Genomic DNA, 12,383 nt, shown 5'->3' with positions numbered 1-12,383 from the left:
ACTCAGAGGGAAGCTACATAAACAGATACAACCACACAATCGGGTATTATTTTTAACTAAAACAGTCTTTTCTGTGGAGTAACATTATACTGTGAAGAAGCAAAATAGCATCGTTCAACATTTTGTGATGAAAATAATTTCCCAGTGAAAGGAAACATCCATGTACAAAGGGGCATTACAGTGTATCAGAGTTGATGGTAGCATTTTGAAAGGAGTGGATGAATCCAGTGCACAGTAAGTGTGAGTAGTATTCACTGTTAACCACGTAAGCACTGTTTTAAAAACATCTTTCATAAATGGAGTCGCTCAAACACAGCTTTAAAATGTTAAGTACAGCACATTTTCACCTATGGTGTATAATGAACATTTGGGCAGAGCCAATGAACGGCAATAAAAAAATTATAATAATTGAAAGGCCCAAACAATACTACAGAAATGCGTTCTTTCTTTTTTAAGAACGGTTTCATAAAGTGATTGATACACTACTTCTGTGAGAGCCATCATAACCTCTTCTATTGCAGATGTTTTATTTTGTTACGTCATATCAATGACGATGTGACCATTTCTATAAAGTGGACAACCGTAATGAATGAACAAAGCACTTACTGGTTGATTAAGAAACAATGTAACTAAGCTTAGTCCCACCCTACCAAAATATTGACAGATTAAGTGTTTTAGTATATGTTTAAAATTGTCTGTTAAAACATCTTATTTCTGACATACAGATGTAAATCAAGGTGTTTTTTTTTTGGGGTGGTTTAAGGCTGGTTGTGTTCCATGCGATCGGCTTGTCTTTTCAAGGTACGATCCATTGCATCAAAAATCATATTCCACTATGGAATTTCACAGACACCCACGCTTTCCTCGCCTAAAGGATTGAGGTAAGACAACTGGTTAGAGAAGTCTTGGACGAGGCAGATCTTTTACACCACATTTGGTAAGTTCTGCAATTTCACAACCAAGATGCAAGGAAGGTGGGGACTGGAGCTGACCTGAAGTTAGTGAACTTCAACCCAGTTATATGATCAGCAGAATATTGACATTTTCAATATTACTGATATTTCTTAAACTTCTGGAATAATGCATTCTGGCTAGATGGCTAGATTCCAATGCAACAATGCATTCATAATTAAAAAAAAAGACTTTGTAATTTGTACCTTTAAACTTAAGTATTGAAATAATGTACTTTTGACTACTTAATTTTGAAAAGCAAGCAAATTTGACAGAGCAGCCTTCACTTGTAGTCGAGTAATATTTGACCAGGTTTATCTATATTTTGACTCAAGTACTGGGGTTGAGTACTTTCCTTCCTGATCTGTATTCATTCATTCGGTTTGTTTTCATGGTCAATAACTCTGTCATTCCACCTCCTGCCACTGTCGCATTCCAATCCATCATTAGTCTCTCAGTATATACTGTCTACCAATCCATACACTAGTTCTGTTACACATTGACTTCAATGCATTCCATCAAACCTTGGGCTCTTGTTTACCTCCCAGAGCGACAAATCCCGGACCAAGAAAGTGGTGTTTACATGGCCTTGTTAGTAGTCTGTGTTCATCCAAGGCAACCCACTGTCATCCTTTGAAGTACCTTCTTGTAAATGACACCATCAGTAAATGTTATTACAGCTGCCTATGTTCAGAAAAGATGACTGTTTTTGCAACTAATCAGGGCTATTGTAATACTCTCTGTAGTCACCTGACACCAGATTATTTTGATCAGGATATTTAAAAAGTTCTTGGTCCGTCTCAACTCCTTGGGCTCGATTTCGACTTGTTCTGGCTTTAGACGGTCTCAAATACATCACTAGGGTATATATCCTACTATAATAGAATGCAATAATTTACCATAATGCATATACAGGGTCCCCCTGTGCCCCCTGTCTACCCCTAGACAAACAGGGAGTGCCTTTTTGGTTGAGTCATAGAAACATACAGGACATGGAGGTTATGGACTTTAGAAGTCAAATTAACATTTTTGTCAATGGGGGAACCAACCACTTCCTCAGTGCATAAAAGGTTTATTTTTGGACGCGCACTGTTATCGTGGGACAATGGTTATATTTTTGCACAATTTAGGCATTTAGCAGATGCTTTTATCCAGAGATTACAAAGTGCAACATCGGAGTAAGTGGCATGAACCTTAGTCAACAAATGACGGTAAAAGGTCAAGTAAAAATAGTGCAAAGAAAACAGTTAAATGCTACAAAATAACTAGGATACCAGGTCAAGACAAGTTAACACAAATTCAGTCCTTAGTCAAATCAAGCACAAGAATTCTCTAAGCAAAACATAAAATAACTAACTACTTCACCTAGTCCATAAGATACAAGTTCAACACTTCACTTCACTCTTCACTTGCCGTTTAGTCTCCCTGTTGCGTTCATTGACTTTTGGGGGGATTTGCAATGAACAAATCCCTCCCAACAATGTACTACAGCTTTAAATCATACTAAAACATGGACTGAATCACATTTTTTGATGCGAGTGCAGATACTGTACAGTACAAAAAGGGCAAGGGAACATTTGGCCCTGCATGGTGGACACTGCATCAAGTGAGTATTGTTTTCTTGCAAATCCCTCATTTTTAATTCTTAGTCAAATATGTTTGAAGTATTCACAAAAGCTGAGCTTCAAACAGAAGCTATGACCCTCTTAAGCCCGGTAATCTTACTTTGTCATAAGACGAATAGTGAAAATAGCTGATCTATGAGCTTGCAGATCTGCTATTTTTGACCATATACTGACATGGACACCAGGGTTCAAGTGGTTTAAAAAAAAACTCCTTCCTTTTTAATTGTTTCATTATCAAAAAAGAAAAGAAAAAGAAAAGTATGCATCAGGTAAATTCACAGCATTAACAACTTAAACCCGCTAGTCTCATTAAAACGGACATGAGTTACAACTGTACTCGGACCATTTTTTCCCCGTCTACACCAAATATCTTTACCAAAAATAGCAGATCTACAAGTTCACAGAGCTTGTAGATATGACATTTTTGACAAAGTCCCCCCCAAAATAGGGATGCTGGGGTTCAAGTGTTAATGGACGTTGCCCTCTGGTAGGGAGACATGTGAATGTAAAAGTACAAGTTGTGGCAGCAGGAAGTGGAGACTTTATTTGCAATCACCATTTCCCCGTCCAGAGTATGGTTGACCATCTCCAACGTGACAGAGGAGGTGCTGTGAGTGTTATGCTGCGTTCACACAAGCTGCGACAAAGCAACAGACTATAAGTCACTAAAGTCATAAGCCAGAGACATGATGAAGCTACAAACTAATGCCCGACACGGGTGTCAGTTTGTAGTTCACGATTCAACTTATTTTCTGCTCTCCAATGACACAGTGAAGCATCAACCATTATGTTTTTGTTTCACCATTTCCATTCCCCTTCTCGCACCCCACAATTCCTGCTCTGTTCTGTAAAATAAAGAGGAACTCATTCTTGCCGACATTAACCAGTTCCCCATGCCATTTAACCCAATACCCTTTTCATTTACACAGTGCAGCTTGAGCAGCACTTCAACGGCAACTCAGCAGCAATGTAGCTGGCCACGCTTGGCCGTTTTGTAGCTTTTGTCGCCACTAGTGTGAATGTAGCTATAGACAAGTGCTATGGCAGATGATGTTGCTGTGTGTGTGTGTGTGTGTGTGTGTGTGTGTGTGTGTGTGTGTGTGTGTGTGTGTGTGTGTGTGTGTGTGTGTGTGTGTGTGTGTGTGTGTGTGTGTGTGTGTGTGTGTGTGTGTGTGTGTGTGTGTGTGTGTGTGTGTGTGTGTGTGTGTGTGTGTGTGTAGTGCTATAATAACGTGCAGCGTCTCTGAGTGTTCTTCTTGCTCTTCTTGTTGCTGCGGTTGGTTTCTTTATATTTCCTAATCTCCCGTACTAATGAATAGAAGGCTTCCTCCACGCCCTGAGAGAGAATAAAAAAAGAATCATTCCTTGACCCACAAATATAGACCCTGTAAAACAAACATTCAACATCTGACCACTTAGGCTGTATTTCAATAATAGAAAAAATTGCCAATCTTCAATCTCACAACACATCACATTTGCGACAAACAACAAAACAAGTTTGAAAAGTTATACAATAATGACATGCCTAGAATAGGGATGCCAGGTAAAGAAAAGTGGTTAAAGACTTTAAAAGCCCAACCTGCCAAGTCCAAATCAACAGTGTTTGTTAAAAAGTGATGTTGGTATGGCTATGTGTCAGTAGCATGAGCTGTGACCGCAGTAGAGTTAGCCGTTATTCTAATACTTCAAATGAACATGGGACTTACAGAGAACACTGTTTGCTGTTGAATCGCTGGTATAAACCCTTATGCACGTGTCAGTGAGAGATGAATATATTGGGTTCTGTCAGTTATTGTCATTTTAAATTTAGAGTAGCCAATCATTTTTTACCCCTTTTTCTCCCCAATTTAGTTGTTATGCCAATTAATTCCTCCACACACACACACACACATTTCTGTGTTGTCACTGCTATTATATCCCACTGACTCACCTGCCAGTGAGGAGCCCCCACCCAGAGCCTTCGTTCCACCCACTTACCCTCCCGCCCAAAACTCAGCCCGCAGGAGTACATGCAATGACCATTATCACCAGGGGTGCACATAACTTTTTTGGTCTAGTTCTCAGGGGAGCACCTGGATATGTTACTTGGTGCGCACCAAATAAAGAAATAAATACATTTTGCCGCGATACGTCTCGCAGGATGGATAAAAGAGGGATACATGGATAACTTGTCTGAGCAATGGTCTGCATGATGCAGGACCCCGCTTCTCGTGAATGATAGGCACTACCAACATTAACTCCAAGCCTCTTGAATGGTGGAATGTCCTCTTCAAATGAACGCATAGGACATGCATGTTTCGCTTCGTGGAAGGCCAACAGAAATATATTGCACAGTGCTATTTTGCACCACATCACGGTGCGTTCATCATCATCGGTGACGAGTGCCTGTGTAACGCAGCCAGCAGCTTGCTGTGTGCGACTGACTGTGTCAGGATTCGAGGCCACAATCACACATTCCCGTGCAGCATGCGTCCCCTCCCCCTCCGCCTCTGCCCCATGGGTGTGTATGGGGCGCGTATGGGGCGGACGCGTGCATCACCATGAATGTGTGAGTGTGGCTTCAGGAAGTAAATTCCTGTCCCAGCGGTCCCAGCTGTTGGTACGCGAGAGCGCCTCCCTTCGTCTGATGTGCCGTCAGCATGCATTTTGACGACGCATGCGCACCAGTCATGTGCACCCCTGATTATCACCCTCCCCGCCCGGCTCCCCCCGACAAAGCCGGCTGCACCACGGTGGATTCGAACCCACAACCTCTGTGGTGGTGGTGGTGTCTGTTATTGAACTGGGTCAGGTACCTGTCTGGTTTTGGCAGAGGTCTCCACAAATGGAACTCCATAGCTGCGGGCCAGTTCCGACGCCTGTCGCGTCTCAACGCCTCGAGTACCCAGGTCACTTTTGTTGCCCACCAGAACCATGGGTACACTGTCGCTATCCTTCACTCTGTTAATCTGCTCTCTGTGGAAGAGAAGTGACAAGGCAAACCCTCAGCACACTGGCACATTACCGTCCTAGACCAGTGGTTCTCAACATGTGAGCCGGTGCCCACTGGTGGGCCGTGAGGGTAGTGCAAGTGGGCCCCCAAATAATTGGCAAAACACTTAAGATTTTAATGATAATATAACATTAATGATAATAAGTGATACCAATAAATAAGAACTTAAAGTATACTACGTCAGTTCCATTGATCCATGGTGGAACAATATAAACATCATTCAAATAAACATGCTCTGAAAATGTACTTGCCGCCCCCAGCTGATGGGTGGGTGGGCCACCCAGCTGATGGGTGGGTGGGCCGTGAATGCTTTCAATAATTTAAAGTGCAAAGCCAAATATGTTTCTTTTCATTGCAACCAACTATCGTTGATAGTTGGTTCTCTTTATTTTGCTCTTTAGTCTTTTGTTTCCTTTTTTTCTATTGTGACAATGAATTCAAATATGAATAAGGTGGCAATAATAAGCTCCGGCTTCAGCCTATACCCTTTCGGACAATAGTTATCTTGTTACCTTTATTCTGTATGTTCAACTGTTTTGTTAATCATGACCGAAATAAATCAACTACCTAACTAACTAAAAGTGGGCCCTGGTCCAGAAAAGGTTGAGAACCACTGACTTAGACCAGTGATTCTCAACCTTTTTAATTACAAGGACCCCCAGTTTGATATGCATTAGGCCACAGGCCCCATTTGATTTTTTATCTCTGGGATTTCTTGGACCCCAGGAAGACTAGCTGCCATTCAGGTGGTAGCTAATGGGGATCCTTTCCAAATAAACAAATAATCGTATTTTTTTTAATCGTTCATTGATGCAAAGGTTTGAAATAATATTGACATTGATTTGAAGTCATTTCGCCCTAACTTTAACTCTAACTTGCAGCATAAAACTCACAAATGAAGAGCAGACTCATCATTTGGATGAAGGCCAGTTACTTTGAAAGGACAAGCAAGTTTTTGCCCAACTAGTCTCAATGTTGTTTCACTGTCCTGAGATGGTGGTGGCTGCTTGGTACTGACACTGATACCTGTAAAGATGGACGTCCTCAAAGGACTTGATGTTGTTGATGGCGAACACACAGAGGAAGCCCTCTCCTGTCCTCATGTACTGGTCTCTCATGGCACTGTACTCCTCCTGACCTGCAGTGTCCAGGATGTCCAGCAGACATGTCTCCCCATCAATTACCACCTGCTTCCTGTACGAGTCCTGCAAACAACGCATACTGGTCAGCGTTCGATTTATAATATATGCACATTTTCATAACCACTTAAGCCCTGTATACTTTGTCGTACTGCACGACAGATAGCCGTTCCACAAGTTCGTAATGCATTGTGAGTTTGTAGATCTGCTATTTTACGCAATTTTTGAATGAAGAAATAAAACAAAAAAAGGGACACCAGGGTTAATGAGGATAATATACATTTTTAATTATATTGGTAAATTGTGATATTCTCAAACATAAATATCAAAAAGGTATCACATCTACAATACCCAAAACAAAATGCATGTATTTAATTCAGTCTGGCCGGAAGCAGGGCTAAAAATGAATGACCAGATGGGGGATATCAGCAGAGCATGGATTTCCCACCAGCAGATCGAACCCCATGTATTACATTTGTCAGTCACCCTGAATTATTATTGCATTGTGTAATAATAACCAGCAACACATTCAGACATAATAATGGAATTTGATGTCTCAGAAGTGGGGAATGACAGTGAGATCATTTTGCAAGTTTGCCTGAAAACAGAAGACTTTGGCATCATCAGTGGTTTTCACTGTTGTGTCAAGGACCCCCACCATTGATACGTATTTGGCCCATCTGAAAATGTTTGTGCCAGGAACCCCAAGAGAAGAGAAGATTTGTGTTTAAAAAAATGCAAAGATTATTCAAAATCTTCCAAACGATTTTCCAGAAATTTTCTAAAATAGCAGATGTACAAGCTCACAGTGTAGATTTGCTATTTTTGAATAGCCAACGTATGAATGGATAAAGTGGTTAAATGATTGTGATGCTGTATTAAAGATTTGGCTGGGGACCTCCCCCAAGGACCCCTGGGGGTCCCCGGACCCCACTTTGAGAACCACTGGGCTACATTAGCCTATTAGAATATGACAGGTGCATGATCAGACTGTAATTCATAAAACTCACTTAAGAGACCAGTGGTTCTCAATGTGCAGACCCTCAGGGTTCCTGGTTAAAGGACTGATAATTAGGAACCAAATATTGTTTATTGTGTATTACGGATCCTGATTAGTCATCACCACAGTGAAGGCTTCTCTTCCTGGGGTCCAAATAGACCCTTACAGGTCTGTAACTCTCAGAGTTAAATTAACATAGAGGATTTTACACAGTGTAGCTAGGGGTACACAAGCAATGTCTCTCACCTCGATGGTAGGATCATACTCATCAACGAAGTGATTCTGAATGAGTTGGATGGTAAGTGCACTCTTCCCCACACCTCCTGCTCCAACCACCACAAGTTTGTACTCCGTCATGCCTGAAAGAATGAAGTGTCAGCGACATGTTTTCATCTAGACTTCGTTCTGATTTTAAGATGCTTCTGCCTGTTAAGTTAGGAGGTCTACACCCACACGTGGAAAGTAACAAAGTACATGTACTCAAGTACTGTACTTAAGTACCATTTTGATGTATTTTTTACTTGACTGGAGTATTTACAAATGTCTATATTTTTACTTCTACTCCACTACATCTCAGAGGCAAATATTGTACTTTTACTCTTCTACGTTTAAAAAAAAACTTTAGTTACTTTGTAAAACATACACAAACCACTTCAGCCATGGCTAATTGAAAATAGCCGATTTTTATACATTTGGAAACATGTGAAATGGGATATTGTGCATAATGAGTACTTTTACTACTTTAATGTTTTGACGCCAATACTTCAGTACTTTTACTCAAGTAAATGTTGAATTCCAGACTTTCAGTTGTAACAGAATATTTCTACAATGCAGTATTGATACTTTTATTTAAGTAACCAATGTGAATACTTTTACCACCACTGCACACACATAGTGTATTTTCTGAGTTGATGTCGCCCCCCGAGGCGCTGTCATGGCCTTAACGTTACAGAGAGTGACCCAGATTTATTGTTTTTACTTAAATCATTAGCTGTAAAAGTGTTTAATAAATGATCCCGATGACAATAAAGTCAAATCATGCCAAAGGTAAGCCAGCCTTACCTTTTAAACGGTGTAATAAAATACCAATATGAAAAAAAACAGAGCGCTAAAGGATTACAAATGACAGAATGAGATTAGCTACATAGCCTGAGACGATTTCCTTGTTTAAAAAAACACAAGAAAAAACACTTTGAAGAAACACTTGGCTTTTGAGCCCATGCGGTACTTTATCTCACAGATCCTGTGGACCAGAATGTTAATATATATCTATGGAAAAGTAACTAAATAAAAGGCAGGGACGAGTTATAAATAAATCAAACTGTGTGGAAACAGTCGGAGCTCTATTTGGACTCCATTGTGGTTCATTCTGTGGTGGGAGGGTCTTCATGGGCGAATCGTCCTCGATGAATAACCAATGAAACGGCGGCAAACTTTGACAGACGTTGTGATGGTGCAATCACGACGGGCGAAGCAAATTGGGTCCCGCCTCCCAGACGGAGAGGTTGTCCAATCACACGCCATGTCGCTGTCTCAAGCCCGATTCCTTCATACTTCGTCGCACTACGGTGTCGCGCGTCAAAAATAGCAGATCTGCAAGCTCACAACGCGTCGTGGACGTGAAGCTTTGTGAGCTTGTAGATCAGCTATTTTCTTCACGTGACACCGTAGTGCGACGAAGCATAAATTAGACTTAAACAGACATGCGACCATATATATTAATCTATGCATGCGACCACCCAAATCAGCGTTGCCAGATTTTGTGAGAGAAATAAGCAACCAGGTCTAAGAAAACAAGCCCAAAAGAAGCAACTACACTTTAGAAACAAGCCCCAAAAAAACGCAACCCGCAACTACCAATAATATTGGCAGTTACAAGCAACTTTACAGAAAAATAAGCCCAAAGTCGCTTATAATAAGCGGACATGGCAACACTGACCCAAATGTGAAACATACATGGAAAAAATACGAGCCACGCCCAAAAGAGAAACGGGCATTGTGTGAGTTTTAAACCAATTTAAAATACCATACCAGAGTGACGTCGTTGAAAAGAGAAGCGCTTTCACGTATGATTGGCTGATGGATCAGTGGAGGACAGTGGTGGAAAGTAACGAAGTACATTTACATTTACATTTAGGTACTGTACTTAAGTACAATTATGATGTATTTTTACTTTACAGGAGTATTTCCAATTTGTTATAATTTTACTTCTACTCCACTTCATCTCAGAGTCAAATATTGTACTTTTTTACTTCACTACAAGTATTAGAAAACGTAATACTAGTTACTTTGTAATTTGGATTATTATTACAAAACATAACCATCAGTCCTATTTAAATTTTGGCCATTTGAAAATAGTCGATCTTCAAGCTCACAATGCGTTGTGAACTTGTGATGCGATGGATTGTGAGCTTGTAGATCTGCTATTTTCAAAAGATGTTTATACATTTGAAAAGTTGTGAAATCGGACATAAAATAGCAGATCTATACAAGCTTGTAGATCGGCTATTTTCAAATTGCCGAAATGTATAGGGCTGAAGTGGTTAATGTATTTGTAACAATAATCAAAATATACAAAGTAACAAGTAACTCAAGTTTTCAAACAATTGTAGTGGAGTAAAAGTACAATATTTGCCTCTGAGATGTAGTTGAGTAGAAGTAAAAGTACCGAAAACTGGAAATACTCCAATAAAGTAAAAATACCTTTTACTTATACAGCACTTGAGTAAATGTACTTAGCTACGTTACACCACTGGAGAGTTGCAGTAGGCTTAGATGTTTTTTCAAAACATAATACGGAAACATTCATCCATATCGTTCAAGGAACCCCAAAAAAAAACTGTTTGGGGGTTCCTTGAACAATATGGATGACTGTTTGCCCCATCTCTTTTTGGAGATGCCAGCTGCCCACCGTTTTGCCGCTGCTTCTTGGCTTTTATACTCTGCAGGAGCACAACCCAGTGACTTTATGAGAAGGACGTCTTCAATGGTGGACAGAAATTCACTCAGTGGCAGTCAGAGAGAGAGAGAGAGAGAGAGAGAGAGAGAGAGAGGGAAAGGGATGGAGAGAGAGAGAGAGAGAGAGAGGGAAAAGGATGCAGAGAGACAGACAGCACATTTTCACTCATCCAATGCTGGGTACCAGAACCTGAACATACTGATCAACGCATCACAACGTCTTTTATGTATATATATATATATACTTTTATACAATATATATTTACTGTACATATATATATATATATATATATATATATATATATATATATATATATATATATATATATATATATATATATATATATATATATATATATATATATATATATACAATATGTGTCCTGTGGTTTGTTGTCCTGCGTTCTGTCGTCTCTGACGTTCATGTTTACCCCTCACTCTCCCACAGAGTGCATCTGCTCTCCTATCTAATCTTTGCCTAAAATCACTGAGATAATCCTGCATCCATCTGTCATGAGACTGAGCAGAGAGAGAGAGAGAGAGAGAGAGAGAGAGAGAGAGAGAGAGAGAGAGAGCGAGAGAGAGAGAGACTTGTTCGTAATTTAAAATTATTATAATGAATTGCTTAATTATTATAAAACACTTTCAAGATTTTTCAAAAATGTTAAAAAAAATAGGAGATGTACGCTCACAGCGCAGCACGAAGTGACGTGCTGTGAGCTTGTATATCTGCTATTTTTGAATAGCCAACGCAACAATCTGAAATGACACAGATGCGTTGCCGGTTTTAATGGGTTAATATAATAATACCGTTTTGAATACACAGTTGTTTAAATTATTTTATTTCACATATACATCTTTTATACATAGACTCCACATTTGTACACTTCTATATGTGTATTGCATTTACTTTAATATTTTTTTCTTTTTCTTACATGTATTCCCCACAGGTAATCGTACGTTTCATCATAAGACACGGGGAAACAACACTGGAAATGTAAGAAAACTGTGACAACAGAAGAGATTTAAAACACAACCAATACAACACTTAAAAATAAGAACATGTTCACAGGAGTTGTCATTCATGATGGTTGAGATGTTTCGCATTTCAGTTCCTTCCATGCCATCATACATTTTGTACAGCACTATCGAACATTTAGTTAAAAGATATTTAACCACTTCTCAAAAATAGCCGATCTATAGCTATAATAGCTCACAACGCGTAGCATCGCATCATGTCGTGATCTGCTTGCAGATCTGCTGTTTTGGAAAATGTTTTAAATTATTTCAAATCTTTTGACATTTTTTAAGAATTTAGACCATAATGACATGCCCAAAATAGGGAAGCCAGGGTGAAAGTGGTCAAACTTGTTCCAACAACATCCAACAGTGACTCTGCATCGCAGAGACGAGAAAACTCTTCTATTAGCAGAATGGAATTAGTTACAGTAAATGACCTTAAATGCAGCCATCAGATATCGTTTAAAAAATGTAAAATGTGTCAACATTACGCTTACAAATACATAACTTTAGTGCTTGTCTACACACACAGATTTTCACGCACACGCACACGCACACGCACACACACACACACACACACACACACACACACACACACACACACACACACACACACACACACACAGTGAAGAGACTGCAGTGGCAGAATGAAGGGTGCCATACTAGTATGAAAGCAGCAATTTTGCGTGTGTGTGTGT

At 39.8% G+C, this 12,383-nt stretch overlaps 1 protein-coding gene across 2 annotated transcripts; it reads right to left on the bottom strand.

The window, feature by feature from the left end:
- Window positions 1-3,683: 3,683 nt before the first annotated feature.
- On the bottom strand, window positions 3,684-9,069 carry LOC308099277 (GTPase KRas). Of its 2 annotated transcripts, XM_080447976.1 has the most exons (6): window positions 8,770-9,069; window positions 8,578-8,646; window positions 7,954-8,066; window positions 6,595-6,773; window positions 5,372-5,531; window positions 3,684-3,912 (listed from the first exon to the last, which is right to left on the bottom strand). In XM_080447976.1, exons 3-6 carry the CDS (start codon window positions 8,062-8,064, stop codon window positions 3,799-3,801), a joined length of 564 nt encoding a protein of 187 aa, XP_080304102.1. In that variant the 5' UTR covers window positions 8,065-8,066; window positions 8,578-8,646; window positions 8,770-9,069; the 3' UTR covers window positions 3,684-3,798. The 2 variants fall into 2 exon arrangements, with proteins under 2 accessions (XP_080304102.1, XP_080304101.1); XM_080447975.1 differs by lacking the exon at window positions 8,578-8,646.
- Between the last annotated feature and the right edge of the window lie 3,314 nt (window positions 9,070-12,383).

The sequence above is a fragment of the Gymnoscopelus braueri genome (genome assembly GCF_963280865.1).
Source record: "Gymnoscopelus braueri genome assembly, chromosome: 13".
In the NCBI taxonomy this organism is placed as follows: Eukaryota; Metazoa; Chordata; class Actinopteri; order Myctophiformes; family Myctophidae; genus Gymnoscopelus; species Gymnoscopelus braueri.
Note: the sequence above shows the minus strand (reverse complement) of the source record. Positions and strands in the feature narration are given on the sequence as shown.